This window comes from Anolis carolinensis, unplaced genomic scaffold (assembly GCF_035594765.1).
Source record: "Anolis carolinensis isolate JA03-04 unplaced genomic scaffold, rAnoCar3.1.pri scaffold_28, whole genome shotgun sequence".
Lineage (NCBI taxonomy): Eukaryota > Metazoa > Chordata > Lepidosauria > Squamata > Dactyloidae > Anolis > Anolis carolinensis.
The window spans coordinates 505,184-526,784 of NW_026943837.1; the positions used below are offsets into that span (position 1 = coordinate 505,184).

A 21,601-nucleotide genomic window follows, 5' to 3' on the forward strand; every position below is an offset into this window, starting at 1 on the left:
TATAAGCCTCGCTTATCCAAGCTTCTAGATTAACCAAGCCATTTTTGTAGTCAATGTTTTCAATACATCGTGATATTTTGGTGCTAAATTCGTAAATACAGTAATTACAACATGACATTACTGCCTATTGAACTACTTTTTCTGTCAAATTTGTTGTATAACATGATGTTTTGGTGCTTAATTTGTAAAATCATAACCTAATTTGATGTTAATAGGCTTTTCCTTAATCCCTCCTTATTATCCAACATATTCGCTTATCTAACGTTCTGCCGGCCCGCTTATGTTGGATAAGTGAGACTCTACTTTATTACATTTAATATATAATATATAATTAATATTATTATATTGTATTATTATTAGTATAATATTGTATTACATTATAATATTACAGTAGAGTCTCACTAATCCAAGTCTCGTTTATCCAAGCCTCTGGATTATCCAAGCCATTTTTGTAGTCAATGTTTTCAATATATTGTGACATTTTGGTGCTAAATTCATAAATACATTAATTACAACATAACATTACTGTGTATTGAACTACATTTTCTGTCAAATTTGTTGTCTAACATGATGTTTTGGTGCTAAATTTGTAAAATCATAACCTAATTTAATGTTTAATAGGCTTTTCCTGAATCCCTCCTTATTATCCAAGATATTCGCTTATCCAAGCTTCTGCCGGCCCGTTTAGCTTGGATGAGACTCTACTGTATTATCAATATTATAAGTATATACAATATATTATATATTTATAAATTATTGTATATTATATATATGTAGTATATCTATATATATAAAAGGATTTAAAAAATTTGGCCTAGGACAAAACAACAAAACGACACATCCCAGAAACACTAAACTTGGCAACACAACCCGTCATCCATGCCTCTACGTTCATACAACAAAAAGAAAAGAAAAATAAAGTCCTAATTAGAAAGAGAGGAATAATTGTTTTTTATCCAATTGCTGCCAGTTACAAGGCTAAGCTCCACCCACTTGGTCTCCTAGCAACTCACTCAGCCCAGGAGATAGGCAGAGTTAGGCCTCAGGCCTCTTCCACACTGCCTATAAGATACAGATTATCTGATTTTTCACTGGATTATATGGCAGTGCAGACTCAGCTATATAACCCATTTATAATCTTATATTATTTGCTTTAAACTGGATTATCTTGAGTCCACACTGCCATATAATCTACTTCAGTGTGCATTTTATACAGCTGTGTAGAAGGGGCCTCATATAATCCAGTTCTAAGCAGATAATATAAAATACTTTATTTCCCATACCACCATACTTCGCCACAGCAACGCGTGGCAGGGCACAGCTAGTATATTATATATTTTTAAATTATTGTGTGTGTGTGTATATATATATATATATATATATATATATATATATATATATATATTAAATAAAAACAATCCATCCAACTTAGAAACCAAATGATCCCCAAATTTGTATTATTGTTGTTGTTGTGGTTGTTGTTTAGTTATACCCCACTTTTTCTCTTCACGAGGAGACTCCAGAAAGCCTACTAGAGATTTCAAAGACTCTAACCCAGACCCCATTGTTCATCTGTACGTTCCACTGCTAAACTGGGAAATTCGGAGAGCCAAAGCCTCACCTAGCCTTGGTCCCACACCTGGTTTGTACTAGTGTGGATACATTTCTCCCGAAAGCTAGACTTCCTCACCGTAAGACCGCCTCTGCTTCAGGGCGAGGAGTTCGAGTAGCGCTCCCCGGCTCTTCTCCTTGGCCTCCACCATCCGGCTCCACTGACGGAAACAGAGGCGCAGAGAGCGCAACCGGAGAAGCTCCAGGCCCTGATGGCTCAGCGCCTCTCTCCTCGCAAAGCCTTTCCAAGCTTCGAAGCACCTTGGGGTGGAGGAGACAAAGAAAGGGGGGCCATCACACCTTGGGGGGAAAAGAAATGGATAATTACTCTATTTATTTATATCCCGCTTCGGGTCCCATCTTGGACGGTCATGGTCATAGCCATTACAGGCAGTCCCCACCTTACGAACAAGGTTTGTTCTTAAGCTGAATTTGTTTGTCAATCGGAAGAGGGACATTTCCAAGTGTAACTCCAGCCACATATCTACGAGGGTTGAATGAAAATTAATGCCTCCACCTTCGTTACTTGGGTTTGGATGGGAATATTTTAATAAATATTGACTTTTATGACTGTTTTTAATCATGTTGAAGTTTTACTGCTCGGTTTAATGTTTTATCTGATTTGTGCTGTCGTGTCTGGGCATGGCCCCATGTAAGCCGCCCCGAGTCCCTCCGGGGAGATGGGGCGGGATATAAGAATAAAATTATTATTATTATTATTATTATTATAAATCAAACGCAGAAATAATCCTTAGAATGTGCTCTTTAACGACCACTATTCGCTCTTCCACATCATCACCAGACAATTGGATACATTTCTACCAATGATGAACAAGTTTTCTGAAGCTGTCACGGAAGAAGTCAACACTCGGTTTCCGCAACCGGCGTCTCACAGGACCCATATTGGGTTCTCTTCTCTCAGTTGTGCTGTGGGTCAGTCTTCCAAAGGAACAAAGCACCAAGACACGCTGGTAGATTCCAACAGATTTAATACCAGAACCTTCTCTTTGGCCCACTTATATTGGGGCTTTCACATACCAGAGGGTAATTGAAGTTTTATGGCTGGCCCGTTTTATGGGTTGTTATGATTGGCGATTACATGTGTGTAACACTTCTGGCCAATAGTTGTTAGCTATATGGCTGTCTTTAAACATACACAATTTCATCACATTTAATAGCTGTGCTCTTTTTTCAGCAACACCTTCTTCACCTTTCATTTGTTCAATTTCAATCCAATTAATATACTTTGACCTTAACAATGCTTTAAATTCACTGCCACAGACTCCTGCACCTTTGTCAATTATTAAAGTGTCCAATTTCTTTTCATACACCTTTTCTACCAAATTTAGCCAATCGCTCAGTTTTTTAGTTGCTTCTGATAAGTCTGCAAAGAAATATGCATAACCAAATCTGCTCATTCTTTCTACAATAAGCACCATATATTTAGATCCACCAGTACTTTTGTCAAAAGGTCCCTCAATATGTACATGTGCCTTCTCAAACATGCCATCCACACTTATTTTAGATCTCTTGTAAAATTTTACAGGCTCTTTCTTTACTTCATTACATATGGCACAATCTAAATCATAGTTACATGACTCCATTTTATAATTAGGGCACAAATTGAGTGTCTTCTTTAATGTTTCCATACTAGCATGACCCATCACTCGGTGGAATAAATGCATACAACGATCATGTTGAATTTGACCTCCTACACACATAACTTCTACATTTTCTCCATCAATGTTGTTCACTTTTTCAAACATTTCATACATTCTGTTTCTTTTTACTCCTTTGCCAACCAATTTTCCTTCCCTATCATGAACATAACAATAAATTCCTTTAAAGAACACTTTAAACTGTTGATCAGTCAATGTGGCTACGCTTAACAAATTTGTCTTCATTTCTGGCACATACAAAACTTTCTCCCAATACAATTTTAATGTTACACTTGCTGCTTCCAAATCTTGTACATCTCTCAACAGAGAAATATCATTTGTTATATGGTGAAGTGGCCCCTGAGTCCAAAACCCATTTGTTACTTCTTTCGCTGTCTCCATCTTCATTTGCAGCCATCAAAACTCTCGGCTCAGGATTGTTGTTCAGTCCACTCCTCTTGTGTCCACCTCTGGTTTGGCGTCCTCTTTGATGTCTTCCTCGGCTCTGGCAATTTCTTGCTAAATGGTCTGGCCTGTTGCAAATAAAACATCTCCTTACAGCTCTCACACTCGCACAAGCAGCTGTCTGGCTCGTCGTCTCTGGAGTTGACTCCCCCTCGCTCTGGTAACTTCTCCCACACGAGGCTCCTCTCTCAAACTCCAGACGCTCAGCTTCTTCCAAGATCCTGGAACACACTAAATCCAGACTCAGATCTCCTTCTGGCACATTTTGCAAGGAATGCAACAGATGATCCCAATCAGCAGTTAAGCTGGACATCATAATATAAGCCTGTTGCTCTTTGGCAATCTGAACACCTCTGTTTTGGCATTCAATAAACAAATCTTTCATCCTCTTCACATGTTGCCTCACATCTGCCCCTACTTCCAATGTTGTTCTATAAAGGCGTTTAGTCCAAATCATTTTACCCAGAGTGCTCTGTCTCTGATGCACTTGCTTCAACACATTCCATACCTCCTGTGCAGTTTGCAAATTCTGCACATGAACCAATTGACTTGGCATTAAACTCAAAACCAATGTTGCCAGTCCTTTCTCATTTTTAACTGCGTCTTGTTCCGTTCCTAGTATAGTATTTTGTAATCCTTCCCTGACTAACAGATGCTTCACATAAATACTCCACTCCTTATAATTTCCATCATTCAACTTATCAAAAACAGTCAAAGGATTTGAACTTGCCATTCTGCCTTCCTGGAGGACCCTCGATTCCCCGAGATAAAGCCTTTAGCAGCTGACGAAACACACGCTCAGCACAGCCTGGCAGTCCTCACCACCACAGGAATTTATGGCTTTTTATGGCTTTTCCTTTGCACCTTCGCCTCGTAAATCTCTCTGAAGCTCAGCACGCTCCGCTGCGAATCATGGCTTTTCTGCTGCTGCGGACAAAGTTTGCTTCCTCCGAAGACAAAACTCTCCCCCTCAAGCAGCTTAAGCACGGCTCACCGGAACGGCTTCCTCCACACAGCACACAGCACCACTCAGCTCCCAGACTTCTGGCTCCACACAGACTGGTCAGTATACTGGGTACACTGGAAACTGGTCTGGCACAGTCACAGGTTCTGGAGTAAACTCTGGTGCTGGTTCAGCTGCAGACACTGGTCCTTCTGGATTCTGGGTTCCGCTGGACTTCTGAACGCTGGGCAAACTGGGTAAACTGGGCAAACTGGGCCCATAACCACTGTCAGAGCGCGTTTTGGATAAGCACACATGCAGCAGAAGACCCACGTAGAAGCACTGGCACCAGTAACGAGGCTGGAGACTTTTGCTATCTATAAAAAGGTTTACTTACGAACGGAAAACTCTCACAAGACGATATACATACAGAGTGCAGAGAGCAGATAACCAGAGAGAGAGGAGCTATTTATAATCACCCCTGCTGTCTGATGCAACAGACAGTTAACTCTTTACACACTTGCATAGTGGACAGCAGACAGTGCATGATGCAATCACAGTATATGATGCAATCCCCAGCACACATTGCATACATGACTCAATTACATTTAAACAACTCTCTATATACAATCATTCCTACTTCAACAATGACAACACATTGTGCACAGATCTTCCAATAGCCAAGCAAAGCTATCATCAGTGAAATGCTGATGATACTTAAAATTTCTCTCTGAGTGATATGACGATCATCCTGAATCCATCTGTCAACCTTTTGCTTCTGAAACTCAGTGGTTGCTGTTGCAGGACATCCAATTCTTTTGTTTGTCACGCAAGTCAGATGTTCCCACCTCAACATCTTTAAACTTACTCGCCCAACAACACACAGGACTCACATCAACACAATCACCATAAGCAGTTTGCATTCTCTGATTAATCTCCTTTGGGGTAACACCTTCTGCTGTAAAGAATTCAATGACTGCACGTTGCTTAAGTCACATTGTCCGTTCCACACTTCGCACTTTAACAACACAACTGTCCAATGCTAAGGCTTCCCCGTCTGCACAGAGTTCCATACTTCGCCCTTTAACAACACAACCGTTCAATGCTAAGGCTTCCCCAGCTGCACAGGGTTCCATACTTCGCCCTTTAACAACACAACCGTTCAATGCTAAGGCTTCCCCATCTGCCCAGAGTTCCATACTTCGCACTTTAACAATACAATCGTTCAATGCTAAGGCTTCCCCGTCTGCACAGGGTTCCATACTTCGCACTTTAACAACACAACCGTCCAATGCCATGGCTTCCCCTCAAGTGGAACTGTAGAGGAGAGTCTACTGAACCTGCCACAGACCAGGACTGCCATCTATTGAGGAGTTACGAAGGTGGAGGCATTACTTTTCATTCAACCCTCCTATCTATCTGTCTGTCTGTCTGTCTGTCTGTCTGTCTATCTATCTTTGGATAGCATAGGGAAGCGTTAACACCCCTGTGGAGCTTCCTTTGTTGCTTGCACCCCTGGCTTGTTATAGAAACAAGGATTGGAGCTAAAGCATTTTCCCCTGATAATAACTCTTCCAGGAGTGAATTTCCCTCCCGAGGGGTAGATTTATGTCACTTCCTATTGTCTCAGCCCCATTCTTAAGTAGGAGTCATTTGTAAGTCAGGTGTTTGTAACTCGAGGATAGCTTTGCTCACCGGCCCATCATCCCTCTCTGGATCTTGGCGGAAAACAGACGGGCCCCTTGGCTTTCCCCAAAGCGAGACCGCCACGCCTGGAAGGCCTCCGCCAGCCTCTTCTTCTCCAGGAAGGTCTGCGCCTCTCGAACCTGGGCCTCTTCTTTTTCGAGGCGGTCTTTTTGAAGGCGCCACAGTCTGAAAGCTGCTGAGGGAGAGGCGGGGAAAGAGGTGGTTATGGGTCAAGCTTGGCCCTCAACGGGGCGGAGGCGGTCGGGAGATTGTTGCATGTTTTCCGGGCTGTGTGGCCATGTTCCAGAAGCATTCTCTCCTGACGTTTCACCCACATCTATGGCAGGCATCCTCAGAGGTTGTGAGGTATATGTATATGGGAAGGCTGGCTGGAATCCTATGTTGTAGTTATGAATGCATCACAGAATTAAGCGCCCGTGAGTGTTGTGTATTTGTAGTCCCTGCGTCAACTGACCTATGGACCTCACAACCTCTGGGGATGCCTGCCACAGATGTGGGCGAAATGTCAGGAGAGAATACTTCTGGAACATGGCCAGACAGCCTGGAAAACATACAACAACCTCATGATCCTGGCCGTGAAAGCCTTCGACAACACAGCAATCGGGAGACTTGGAGAATAACAACTCCCATTGTAACCTTGGCTTCTGTTCACCCTGATAAAACCCATCGCACCGAACAAGGGCCTACCAGCCAATCGCCTCACGTCCCGCAACGCTTTGGCCTTCCGGCACAAGTCATCTGTTTCCGGCACATGGCGGAGCTGCATCCATAGGCTTCCTTCCGCCCTGAAAAGAACGACAACAAGCAAGAGATGTGGCCAACCTTTTAAGATGAATCGTGTTGTGAAGAACGTTCTCTTTGTTCTTGAGCTGACGTACCTGCTGTACCGGGCCGCTTCGTCTCGATGCTCCGGAGATAACTGGGAGAGAAAGGGATGCTGTTCGATTGATTCTCTCTCCGGAGGTGACCGCTGGCCCCGGCCTCGCCTGGACGTCCCCGCCTGGTGCTCTTTGGCCGCAGCGTCCTGCCACTGGCAAAGGAGGAGACACCAGATGCAGATTCGAAGCAGGCACAAGGGGAGCAAAGGCATTAGAGTCAGTTTGTTACCAGCAAGAGCTGGCTGCACCTGCTTCTGCTTTATAGCCCTGAGTCCCCTCACAGCTGCTAGGGCAGTTCCCAATTACTCAGCTGCATTTTTGGCAGCTAATCTAGCTGAACGACGTCTCTGCTCTGTTTCTTTTCACCTCTCCTGAAATGTGGGTACTGCAAAACCTCCTCCTCAGATTCCAACTCACCCTCAGATTCATGAACACTTTCCTGCTCCCCTTCCCCTTCTGAAGAAGAGGAATCCCTAACATATGCACACGTGCACTCGTAGCTGTCTGCCGAGTCCGGCGGTAATTAACTTTATTTACAGCTATTTACAGAGCATTTAGCCAGAGAAGCTCACTCTCACGTTCAGCAAGATTGATGGTGACCAGAAGAAGACCATACCTATCGATGCGAGGGTTAATTGAGACACACACAGCTCTCTGCTCAATCTACCCTCCATCGGCAATCTAGCATCTGCTTTGATGATGCACGAACAAACATGCACACATGCACTCGTAGCTGTCTGCCAAGCCCGGCGGTAATTAACTTTATTTACAGCTATTTACAGAGCACGCAGCCAGAGAAGCTCACTCTCACATCCAGCAAGATTGATGGCGATCAGTGAAGAAGCACATCAGATAACCTAATGCCTGCCCACATTCCTTTCTACTGACTGATGTCTGGAAGCTCCATAGTGTCACCCTAGTAAGTAAATCTAACTCTATGTGTTTAACCATGTCTCTACTGGAATTCTTCCCGAAACACTGCACACACTTTAGCTTTAACAATGAGTAAACATTTCACACTACACAAACCATTACTCTGGCAATAACTAGAGGCAATGATAAACTCTGTGGTGGAAAACAACATGTTTACCTTACCAGAGATAATGACTCTTTGACGTGAAGGAAGTCATAGATGGATGGATGTAGAGATGGATAGATGGATGTAGAGATGGATGGATGGATGGATGGATGGATGGATGGATGTGGAGATGGATAGATGGATGGATGGAGAGATGGATGGATGTAGAGATGGGTAGATGGATGGATGGATGTGGAGATGGATGGATGGATGGATGTAGAGATGGATAGATGGATGTAGAGATGGATGGATGGATGGATGTGGAGATGGATAGATGGATGGATGGAGAGATGGATGGATGTAGAGATGGGGAGATGGATGGATGGATGGATGGATGGATGGATGGATGGATGGAGAGATGGATGTACAGATGGATGGATGGATGGATGTAGAGATGGATGGATGGATGGATGGATGTGGAGATGGATAGATGGATGGATGGAGAGATGGATGGATGTAGAGATGGGGAGATGGATGGATGGATGGATGGATGGATGGATGGATGGATGGAGAGATGGATGTACAGATGGATGGATGGATGGATGTAGAGATGGATGGATGGATGGATGGATGTGGAGATGGATAGATGGATGGATGGATGGAGAGATGGATGGATGTAGAGATGGGGAGATGGATGGATGGATGGATGGATGGATGGATGGAGAGATGGATGTAGAGATGGATGGATGTAGAGATGGATGGATGGATGGATGGATGGATGGAAGGAGAGATGGATGGATTGATGGATGTAGATATTAATGGGTGGAAGGAGAGATGGATGGATAGAAGTAGAGATGGATGTAGAGATGGATGGACTGATGGATGTAGAGATTGATGGGTGGATTTAGAGATGGATTGATGGATGTAGAGCTGGATGGGTGGATGTAGAGATGAATGGATAGATCAATGGATATAAAGATGGATGGATGGATGGATGGATGGATGGATGTGTCACTGGAAATCGAATAAATGGAAGGGTTTATGTGCTCGTTCAGGGCGACAGTGGCTCCCCAAGGGGTCTCCTTACCCGGCGGAAGCTTGCGGCCATGGTGGCCAAAGCGTGGCTCCTCTGCGCGATACCCGCCTGGATGTTCCTCAGCTGGACGGCCCACTGCAAGGCGGCCAAGCCTTTGCGTTTCAAGTGGCGCTCGTATAAAGCCTGGGCGGCAGCAGCCTTCTTCTCCTCGAAGGCATGGTCAGGCCAAGCCAGGAAAGGTTTCCCCAACGGAGGCCTGGAAGGGAGAAAACCTAGAACTGTGATCATGCGTGAGGTTCACCAAACAATACCTAGGCTTGTGTCAAAGATATTTTACTTGAAACATTAACATAAACACTTCGGTCATTTGAAGTTCAAAACATAAAGATAGCTCACCGCCAAAGAATATAAAGCAAAGACTTATAACAAGGAGTGGATGCAAAGATGGATGGATGTAGAGATCAATCCATCTCTACATCTATCTATCCATCAATCTATCTATCTCTACTTTAATATATCCATCCATCTCTACATCCATCCATCTCTACATCCATCCATCCATCCATCCATCTCTACATCCATCCATCCATCTTTACATCCATCAATCCATCTCTACATCTATCTATCTATCTAACTATCTATCTATCTATCTATCTATCTATCTATCTATCTATCTATCTATCTATCTCTATTTTTCTATATCTAGCTGTCCATTTGTCTTTTGCCTGTCTATCTCTACATCTTTCTGTCCATCCATCCATCCATTTATACTTTTCTATATCTACCTGTCTGTCCATTTGTTTTTCTGTTCTACCTCTACCTCTCTCTGTCTGTCTGTCTGTCTATCTATCTACCATCCATCCATCCATCCATCCATCCATCCATCCATCCATCCATCCATCTCTACATCCATCCATCCATCCATCCATCCATCTCTACATCTATCTATCCATCTCTACATCCATCCATCCATCCATCTCTACATCTATCTATCCATCTCTACATCCATCCATCCATCCATCCATCTCTACATCCATCCATCCATCCATCCATCTCTACATCTATCTATCCATCTCTACATCCATCCATCCATCCATCTCTACATCTATCTATCCATCTCTACATCCATCCATCCATCCATCCATCTCTACATCCATCCATCCATCCATCCATCCATCCATCTCTACATCTATCTATCCATCTCTACATCCATCCATCCATCCATCCATCCATCCATCCATCCATCCATCTCTACATCCATCCATCCATCCATTCATCCATCCATCCATCTCTACATCTATCTATCCATCTCTACATCCATCCATCCATCTTTACATCCATCAATCCATCTCTACATCTATCTATCTATCTAACTATCTATCTATCTCTACTTTTCTATATCTAGCTGTCCATTTGTCTTTTGCCTGTCTATCTCTACGTCTTTCTGTCCATCCATCCATCCATTTATACTTTTCTATATCTACCTGTCTGTCCATTTGTTTTTCTGTTCTATCTCTACCTCTCTCTGTCTGTCTGTCTATCTATCTATCTATCTATCTATCTATCTATCTACCTATCTATCCTTCCATCTATCCATCCATCTATGAACACTGTCAATGATAAATATCCAAGGAGCAAGTCTGAAACGTAGTCCTCTTTCCAGAGAAGCCAAAGTTCAAGGGTAGTCCTAACACAGTAGTTGGGGGTCCGTTCAGGGATTTGCAGTTCATGAAGGTTCACAGTAGGGTACAAACGCAACGAAGTCCACCAACACAGTCATCTTCTTGGTTCAAGGTTCCACAAGGTACAAGGCTTACAAGAGTCCATGAATCTGGATACCATAATCCACCATGAGTATCCATAATATCCAAGGCCTGCTGGTGTACTGGTTTGAGAGTTGGACTACGATTGTGGCTTGATTCCCACTCAGCCATGGAAACCCACTGGATGATCTGTTATTAATAGATCTGTTATTGTTTTGTTTTTATGATTGTATTTTGGGCATTAAATTTTGCCAATTTTTGTAAGCCGCCCTGAGTCCCCTCGGGTGAGAAGGGCGGGATATAAATGTTGTAAATAAATAAATAAATAAATCTTGGGCAACTCACACACTCTCAGCCTCAGAAAACCCAATGAAACAGGAAATAACACTTCCAAACCAGGAACAGATTTTTATTATTAAAAATGTTTTTTTAATAAAAACTTTGACATTTTGACAAAAATCTGAGGATAAGCCAAATGTTCTTAGATTTGGTGAGCTAACAGTGATTTTTTGTGTTCTACCACTGTAGCAAATTTCATTAGGATAGCTCAAAAAATGAGGGAGAGAAGGGCCCCCCAAATTTCCCCATTGACAATAATGTCATGCAAATGCACACCCACCATTAATGAGGTACATACAAATAATCAGAACTTTTGGAAAGTTTTGAACTTTTTGCTTCAAAATTCAGAAATGACTTTAGAAACGAAGCACCAGCGCCCCCTACTTTCAAAGCAAGTATTGAACCATTTTTTTCATGGATTGCACATGCCTATTGGACATGACAGATCAAAATCACCTACAGGCAAGTCCCCGAGTTACATACTTCTGAATTACAATCGGCTCATAGTTAGGACTGCCTGTATATAATATTCGAGACACTGGGACTAAGTAGTGTCCCTACATTGTCATCTCACCTGTTCCTTGTTTTCTCCATTGATCCATTATCATACTCCAGGTTCTACAAGAAGGAGAGAAAGACCATTTCAATCTCGTTCATTATGCCTCTCGCTGATTTCTGGAACTCACTACAATGGATAATGGTTGAGTAAGTTTTTCCATAGCTACAACTCCCGGGTCAACTATGTATCTCCAGGCTCTAAAACAGGAGTCCCCAAACTAAGGCTCGTGGGCTGGATGTGGCTCTCCAAGGTCATTGACCTGGCCCCTGTCCTAAACTTTAGACTACCTGGTCTTTGGAGGTCTCTTTGCTTACTTATGGCCTTATGAGATAGTCTAAATGGTCTTTGAAGGTCTCTTTGCTTAGCTACGGCCTTATGAGATCATCTAGATGGCTTTTGGAGGACACTTTCCTTACCTATGGTCTTATGAGATTGTCTAGATGGCCTTTGGGGGGGCTTTCCTTACCTATGGTCTTATGAAACCATCTAGATGGTCTTTGAGGGTCCATTTTCTTATCTATGGTCTTCTGATGGCCTGATGAAACCATATAGATGGCCTTTGAGGGTCCCTTTCCTTATCTGTGATCTTCTGGTGGCCTGATGAGATCCTCCAGATTGTCTTTGAGGGTCCCTTTCCTTACCTATGGTCTTCTGGTGGCCTGATGAGATCATCTAGATGGCCTTCGGGGGCCCCTTTCTTTACCTATGGTCTTATGAGATCATCTAGATGGTCTTTGAGGGTCCCTTTCCTTATCTACGGTCTTCTGGTGGCCTGATGAGATCATCTAGATGGCCTTTGAGGATCCCTTTCCTTACTTATGGTCTTATGAGACCATTTAGATGGTCTTTGGAGGTCTCTTTCCTTACCTATGGTCTTATGAAACCATCTAGATGGTCTTTGGAGGTTTCTTTGCTTACCTATGGTCTTATGAGATTGTCTAGATCAGAGGTTCCCAAACTAAGGCCCTCCAAGGTCATTGACCTGGCCTCTGTCCTAAACTTTGGGACACAGCTCACCTCCTTCCGAGGGACGCCTCTCCGAAAATAATTCCTCCTTCCATCGCATGGATGCTCCATCCTCGTTTTCATGCTTTTAACACTGGGCCAACTGCTATCATAAGGAACATGTGAGGAGCCACCGGAACTCCCCACCGCAACCTTAGAAGCCGGAGAACCTTCTCCTTTCTTGGCTCCTTCAAACGCTCTGAGTTTCCAATGGGGCAAAAACAAGCTCTGGTCGTCCACAAAGTTTGCAGAAAACAAAGTCCCGATGCTCTCTCCTGGTTCACATAGGTTGGAGTCTTGGCCACTGGGAGCTCCAGAAGACTGGACGGTCAAATGTCCTTCCCTGTCAGTGTTAGATGTGGAGAGAAGACCAAAGAGAAGGTCCTGTTGACCCACGTCAACGTTATGGGAGACTCCAGAAGAAGGGTCTTCCAATCCATATCTCATCTGGTGGCTATCAGTCTTCAGCCAAGCACGGTTGATCAAGGGAAGGTCCTGTTGACCCAAGCCAACAGGATGGGATGGTCCAGAAGAAGCGCCTTCCAAGCCACATCTCTTCTGGTGGCTATCAGTCTTTGGCCAATCATGGTTGGCCAAGTGAAGGTCCTGTTGACCCACATCAACATGACGGGATACTTCAGAAGAAGGATCTTCCAAGCCACATCTCTTCTGGTGGCTATCAGTCTTCAGCCAACCACTGTTCAAGGGAAGGTTCTGTTGACTCAAGTCAATGTTATGGGAGGCTCCAGGAGGTTCTTCCAAGCCATATCTTGTCTGGTGGCTATCAGTCTTTGGCCAACCACGGTTGATCAAGGGAATATCCTGTTGACCAACATTATGAGATGTTCCAGAAGAAGGTTCCTCTGGATCTAGATTCCACTGACCTCCCCAATGGGATCTGAAAAGGTATGAAAAGGAAGTGTCTTTGCTTGGAAACAGTGCTGAGGTTGGGCTAACGTTGCTCCGGATGTTAACCGTTGGCCAACTGTGTTCTAGGGTCTCCATGATAGAGGGGCGACGAAGAGGCTCACCATCTCCAAAATCTCTTCCAAAGGAGGAGTCCCACTTTTGCTCGGCCGTGAGGCGCTCCATGATGCTCAGTGGGGCGGAGGCAGATCCTGGAGGACTGACCCACGAGGGCCGAGGCAGAGAAGAGTACTTGGGTTCCGATGGGAAAGACCCCAAGGCCCCCATCTCAGCTTCGTTTTGGAGATGTTGGATGGAGCCCTCTGGGTCTGAAGACTTCAAGATGTCATGGAACGTTGGAGAAGAAGAACAATTCTCCACTAAGTCAGATGTCCCCAGAGAGTCTCGGAGACTTTGGGTGGAGCTGCTGAGATCTGAAGATCTTAAGTCGGCCTGGAATTTTGGAGAAGAAGAAGGATGGTTTTCCACTAAGTCCGATGTCTTCAGATGGCCTTGGAGACGTTGGATGGAGTTGCTGAAATCTGAAGACCTCAAAATGTCCTGGAGCGTTGGAGACGAAGGACAGTTATCCACCAATTTGGAGGTCTTGACATGCTCTTGGAGATGCTGGGTGGAGCTGTCAACGTCTGAAGACTGGAACCTTGAAGAAGCACAACAGTTCTCCACTAGGTCGGATGTCTTCAGATGTTCTTGAAGATGTTGGACAGAGTTGCTGAGATCTGAAGACCTCAAGATGTCCTGGAGCGCTGGAGAAGAAGGACGATTCTCCACCAATTTGGAGGTCTTTATATGCTCTTGGAGATGCTGGATGGAGCTGTCAACATCCAAAGAGCTTAGGATGGCCTGGAAACTTGAAGAAGAAGGACCGTTGTCCACTAAGTCGGAGGTCTTGAGATGGTCTTGGAGATGCTGAGTCGAACTGTCTATGTCTGAAGACTTTAGGATGGATTGGAACCTTGAAGAAGAAGGATGGTTCTCCACTAAGTTGGATGTCTTCAGGTGTTCTTGGACACGTTGAATGGAGTTGCCAAGATCTGAAGACCTCAAGATGTCCTGAAGCGTTGGAGAAGAAGGACGGTTCTCCCCCAATTTGGAGGTCTTGAGATGGTCTTGGAGATGCTTGTTGGAGCTATCAACGCCTGAGGACCTTAGGAATGTTGGAGAAGAAGGACGGTTCTCCACCAATTTGGAGGTCTTGAGATGGTCTTGGAGATGCTTGTTGGAGCTATCAACGCCTGAGGACCTTAGGAACGTTGGAGAAGAAGGATGGTTCTCCACCAATTTGGAAGTCTTGAGATGGTCTTGGAGATGCTTGTTGGAGCTATCAACGCCTGAGGACCTTAGGAACGTTGGAGAAGAAGGACGGTTCTCCACCAATTTGGAGGTCTTGAGATGGTCTTGGAGATGCTTGTTGGAGCTATCAATGCCTGAAGATCTCAGGAACGTTGGAGAAGAAGGATGGTTCTCCACCAATTTGGGGGTCTTGAGATGGTCTTGGAGATGCTTGTTGGAGCTATCAACGCCTGAAGATCTCAGGAAAATTGGAGAAGAAGGACAGTTCTCCACCAATTTGGAGGTCTTGAGATGGTCTTGGAGATGCTTGTTGGAGCTATCAATGCCTGAAGATCTTAGGAACGTTGGAGAAGAAGGACGGTTCTCCACCAAATGTTCTGAGAGAAGGGTTGGCCCTGGAGAAGACGGATCTGTGCTACTATCCAGACTTGGAGAAGAAGAACAACGATGAAAGGAACCCTGAGAAGGTGTCTCCACGTGTCTGGAGGAGAAGGAGACACCTCCGTGGGGTCTTTGTTTGGAGAAACGACCTAGAACCCGTCTTGAGGCCTCCTTCTCCTTGCTCCCCATTCCGTCCTCCGAAGGTGGAACATCATGGTTTGACCGAGACAGTTTCCGTGGATGGTTCCTCTTTTGATCAACCTCAGGGTTGTCAATGTCCGCTCCGTTTCCCAGTCCAAACCTTTTTGATTTGGAATTGAGGTTGGTTTGCTTCTCTTGGGAAGGCCAATAGAGACATGAGAGGTTGGTCTGGATCAGATTGTGGTCAACTGTTCCACTTCTTGCTTCCACGGGTTTCTTTAAGCCATGTGGACGATGGGACAATCCAGAAGATGGAGGAACGTTGAAGTTCTTCTGGACGTTCCTTTGCTCTGCAGAGGACAAAACACAACCCAATGCTAATATGGAGTGTACACATGTATAAATTAAAATATACACATACACATATATACACACATATAAAAATACACACACATATATACACAAATACATACATACAATTACACACATATATACATACACGTATACACATATATACCTACAAATATACACATATACAAATACACATATACACACATATAAAAATACACACATATATACAAATACGCACACATATATACAAATACACACATACGAATACTCACACACACATATATACATATAAGTATACACATATATAAATTAAAATACACACATACACACATATACACATACCAATACACATATATACACACATATAAAATATATGCAAATACACAAATACAAATACACACACATATATACATACAAATACACATATGTACACATATATACAAATACTCACACACACATATATACATATGTATACACATATATAAATTAAAATACACACATACACACATACAAATATGCTTATATACACACATATATAAAATGCACACATATATACACAAATATAGACATACAAATACACACATATATACAAATACACAATACACACACACATATACATACAAATGCACTTGTGTATATATACACATACAATTATATGTGTGTATATATAATATACATTTATACACACATATACATTTATACACACATATATAAATAAAATTGTATATGTGTATATATATTCAACTACAAATAAACATATACAGACACTTGTATACATGTACATGAACACATCAATACACATACATATATCTATGTATATATGCATACACACACACATACATGCACACATGCTAAGTTCAGGAACGTATTCCTGGCCCCAGCAAATATGGAAATCATACTTTGTGTGCATATATAATCTATCTATCTATCTATCTATCTATCTATCTATCTATCTATCTATCTATCTATCTATGTGTGTGCGTATGTGTATATATATGCACACCCACACACACACAGATACACACTTGTATTTATATACTGTAATATAATATTATAATATAATTTAATACAATAATATAGTAAATAATCTATATATATAAATGAGTGATGGCATCACAGCAACCAACCAAACAACAAAAGTACAGGCCCCCCAACCTCAAAATTTGACAACACAACCCATCATCCACGCCTCTAGGTTGATACAACAAAAAGAAAACAAAAATAAAGTCCTAATTAGAGGAAAAGGAATAATTCTTTTTATCCAATTGCTGCCAGTTTAGAGGGCTAAATCGCTGCACACTTGGTCTCCTAGCAACCAACTCAGCCCAGGGGACAGGCAGATTTAGGCCTCACTTAGGCTTCTTCCACAGATATTTTCTTCTGCGAATTAGATATAATTTGCACTGAATTATATGGCAGAGTAGACCCAAGGCCCTTCCACACAGCTATATAACCCATTTATAATCTTATATTATCTGCTTTGCACTGGATTATCTTGAGTCCACACTGCCATATAATCCACTTCAGTGTGCATTTTATACAGCTGTGTAGAAGGAGCCTCATATAATCCAGTTCTAAGAAGATAATATAAGATTAGAAATATGCAGTAGACTCTCACTTATCCAACATAAACAGGCCAGCAGGATAAATGAATATGTTGGATAATAAGAAGGGATTCAGGAAAAGCGAATTAAACATCAAATTAGGTAATCGTTAAACAAATTAAGCACCAAAACATCATATTATACAACAAATTTGACAGAAAAAGTAGTTCCATGCGCAGTAATGCTATGTAGTAATTACAGTAGAGTCTCACTTATCCAACACTTGCTTATCGAACGTTCTGGATTATCCAACACATTTTTGTAGTCAATGTTTTCAATATATCGTGATATTTTGGTGCTAAATTCATAAATACAGTAATTACTACATAGCATTACTGGGTATTGAACTACTTTTTCTGCCAAATTTGTTGTATAACATGATGTTTTGGTGCTTCATTTGTAAAATCATAACCTAATTTGATATTTAATAGGCTTTTCCTCAATGCCTCCTTATTAACCAACATATTCACTTATCCAACATTCTGCCAGCCCATTTATGTTGGATAAAATAAAGAACAACACTCTGAAAACAGGGGAATTCCACACAGGAAACAATCAGGGCCAGCTAACACCTCCCAACAAAGTATTCCCATCACCAAAGTCTGGCAAATCCTCTGTTTTCTCAGGGCCACAGACAGTAGAAGCACATAAAATATCGCAAAGAACACCACTCTGAAAACAAGGGAATTCCAGACAGGAAATAATCAGGGCCAGCTAACACCTCCCACCAAAAATTCACTCAGGGAGGAAAGAGCCAGGCTTTCAAGCTGCAAGGCCATTACATCCTAATCATTTTTCCTAATTGCAGCATTCATACTTGCCTCCAACAGACAAAAAAAAAAACCAATCAGAAATATTGTATATTCACAACCTTTAGGAAATAATATCCCCTGATGGCGCAGCGTGTTAAAGCGCTGAGCTGCTGAACTTCTGGACCGAAAGGCCACAGGTTTGAATTGGGGGAGCGGAGAGAGCCCCCACTGTTAGCCCCAGCTTTTGCCAACCCAGAAGTTCGAAAACATGCAAATGTGAGTGCATCAATAGGTACTGCTCCGGCGGGAAGGTAACGCCGCTCCATGCAGTCATCCCACATGACCTTGGAGGAGTCTACGGACAACGCCGGCTCTTCGGCTTAGAAATGGAGATGAGCACCAACCCCCAGAGTCAGACACAACTGGACTTAATGTCTGGGGAAAACCTTGACCCTTGACCTTAACTACCACCAATTCCTCAATACTTTATTTCCCAGACCACCAGACTTCGCCACAGCAACGCGTGGCCGGGCACAGCTAGTATGTAATAATATAGCAATGAATTAATATAGTAATATAATATAGTAATGGAATAATATAGTAATATAATATAATAATATAAGACAATGTAATAATATAGTAATGTAATGTAATAGGATAGAATAATATAGTCACGTAATAGTATAGACTATCTACACAGAGAGAGAGAGAGTGGGGCCTCCGGATCCAGGTGCGGATCCTTGTGTGGCCCTGTGTACCTAGAGTCGACGCTCGTGTTTGTTTCCGCGCAAGAACTCACTCCGGAACATCTCTCCGTCCGCCCGTCCGTCTGTGCGCCTGTGTTGTGGAGCCACGGTTGTGCTGCTTCTGGCTAATGCCATAAACCCCGGGGTTAAGCCGCTTAGCGAGAGGCCAGCGAACCACTGCGGCCAATGAGTGGCCGGCTTGCAAGGCTTACCTGGCGCCCGGCCAGTGCTGACCGGAGGAGGAGGAGGAGGAGGAGGAGGGATGTTCTCCTTGGCCCGGCCTGGGAATCGGAGCATCGCAAGGTCCTCCTCGCCTTCCCTGCAAAAGCTTCTGATCACAGCACTATTTTATTTCTATTACAATGAGATTTTTAACTTATTTATACATATACACATATATACATATACATATATATACACACATACATACATATATACATATACATATTCACATATATACATATACATACATATATACATACATATATACATATACATATATACATATACATCTATATATATAAAAGGGTAATGAAATTTTGGCCTAGGACAAAACAACAAAACCACACATCCCAGAAACACTAAACTCAGCAGCACAACCCCTCATCCATGCCTCTGCGTTCATACAACAAAAAGAAAAGAAAAATAAATCCTAATTAGAGGGAGAGGAATAATTGCTTTCATCCAATTGCTGCCAGTTAGAAGGCTAAGCTCCGCCCACTTGGTCTCCTAGCAACCCACTCAGCCCAGGGGACAGGCAGAGTTAGGCCTCACTTAGGCCTCTTCCACACTGCCTATAAAATACAGATTCTCTGATTTTAACTGGATTATATGGCAGTGTAGACTCAAGGCCCTTTCACACAGCTATATAACCCATTTATAATAGACTTAACTACCACCAATTCCTCAATACTTTTATTTCCCATACCACCATACTTCGCCACAGCAACGCATGGCCGGGCACAGTTAGTATACATATATATACACATACATACATATATACATATACATACATACATACATATACAAATATATAATGCCAATAACAAAATCCAAATTTAAAATTTACTACGGACAAGCCACTAGTTTTACTTACCCTTGCCCCCGCTTAAACCTTACCTTAAGGGAATAATTAATTTTAATTTTAATCTTTTTATTCTGTATTTGCACAACTACCTAGGAGTGGGTTGGTAGGTTTTACATGGTTTTACTGTATGTATGAGTAAGTGTGTATGTTTTGTATGTTTCACATGTTTTGATATGGTCAAAATTGACTGATCAATAAAGAGTTGTTGTTGTTGCATATACAAATACAGTAGAGTCTCACTTATCCAACACTCGCTTATTCAACATTCTGGATTATCCAATGCACTTTTGTAGTCAATGTTTTCAATATATCGTGATATTTTGGTGCTAAATTCGTAAATACAGTAATTACAACATAACATTACTGCGTATTGAACTACATTTTCTGCCAATTTTGTTGTATAACAAGATGTTTTGTTGCTTAATTTGCAAAATCATAACCTAATTTGATGTTTAATAGGCTTTTCCTTAATCTCCCTTTATTATCCAACATATTCACTTATCCTACGTTCTGCCGGCCCGTTTACGTTGGATAAGCAAGACTCTACTGTATACATATACATAGACAAGCAGGGTATCAATATAAGAACATTTAATTATTTAATAATTATTACCTGATATAATATATAATACATGGTTGGGAAACATTTTATAGTTATATAATAATTATTTAATAATAATTATCTAATATAATATATAATACATGGTTGGGAGACATTTTATAATTATATATTATTTAATAATTATTATTTAATATAATATATAATACATGGTTGGGAGACATTTTGGGCCCCTGTCTTCAAAGACAAGCAGGGTACCAATATAATAACATATGTACTAAATATATGATAATAATAATTAAAATAATAAATATCTAATATCTATAATATAATAAGTATATAATGATTATATATATATATATATATATATATATATATATATATATATATATAATTATTATCTAATATATTTGAAATGGCCGAAACCTATTGCTGCATGAATATTGTAACAATATAATAAATCTACTAATAAAACTATAATACTAATATGTTTAAAATAATATAATAAATATGATAATATATTTGAAATAAATATAATTAAAATGATAATAAATAAATTTATGATAATAAATATAATAGTATATTTGAAATAAATATAATTAAAATAATAATAATAAAATAATAATATATTTGAAATAATAATAATAATAATAATAATATTTGATATGTCCCAAAGCTATTGCTGTGTGAATACTGTAATAAATATAATGCATAGAATAATATTTGAAATAAATGTGTTCATTAATATAATAATAAAACAATAAATATAAAAATATAT

The 21,601-nt window shown here is 41.5% G+C and overlaps 1 protein-coding gene across 5 annotated transcripts in view; it reads right to left on the bottom strand.

The window, feature by feature from the left end:
- cunh1orf167 (chromosome unknown C1orf167 homolog) overlaps positions 1 to 21,042 on the bottom strand; it is a 37,622-nt gene extending 16,580 nt beyond the window's left edge. The window contains exons 1-7 of one of the 5 annotated variants that reach the window (XM_062966729.1): positions 12,995 to 21,042; positions 11,993 to 12,036; positions 9,368 to 9,572; positions 7,263 to 7,414; positions 7,072 to 7,169; positions 6,373 to 6,559; positions 1,691 to 1,911 (exon numbers count right to left, since the gene is read on the bottom strand). In XM_062966729.1, coding sequence (XP_062822799.1) covers positions 1,691 to 1,911; positions 6,373 to 6,559; positions 7,072 to 7,169; positions 7,263 to 7,414; positions 9,368 to 9,572; positions 11,993 to 12,036; positions 12,995 to 16,363 — 4,276 coding nt within the window. In that variant the 5' untranslated portion in view covers positions 16,364 to 21,042. The remainder of the gene's footprint in view (positions 1 to 1,690; positions 1,912 to 6,372; positions 6,560 to 7,071; positions 7,170 to 7,262; positions 7,415 to 9,367; positions 9,573 to 11,992; positions 12,037 to 12,994) is intronic. The other 4 variants (XM_062966730.1, XM_062966731.1, XM_062966727.1 and 1 more) reach the window with 4 other exon arrangements.
- Positions 21,043 to 21,601: the final 559 nt, after the last annotated feature.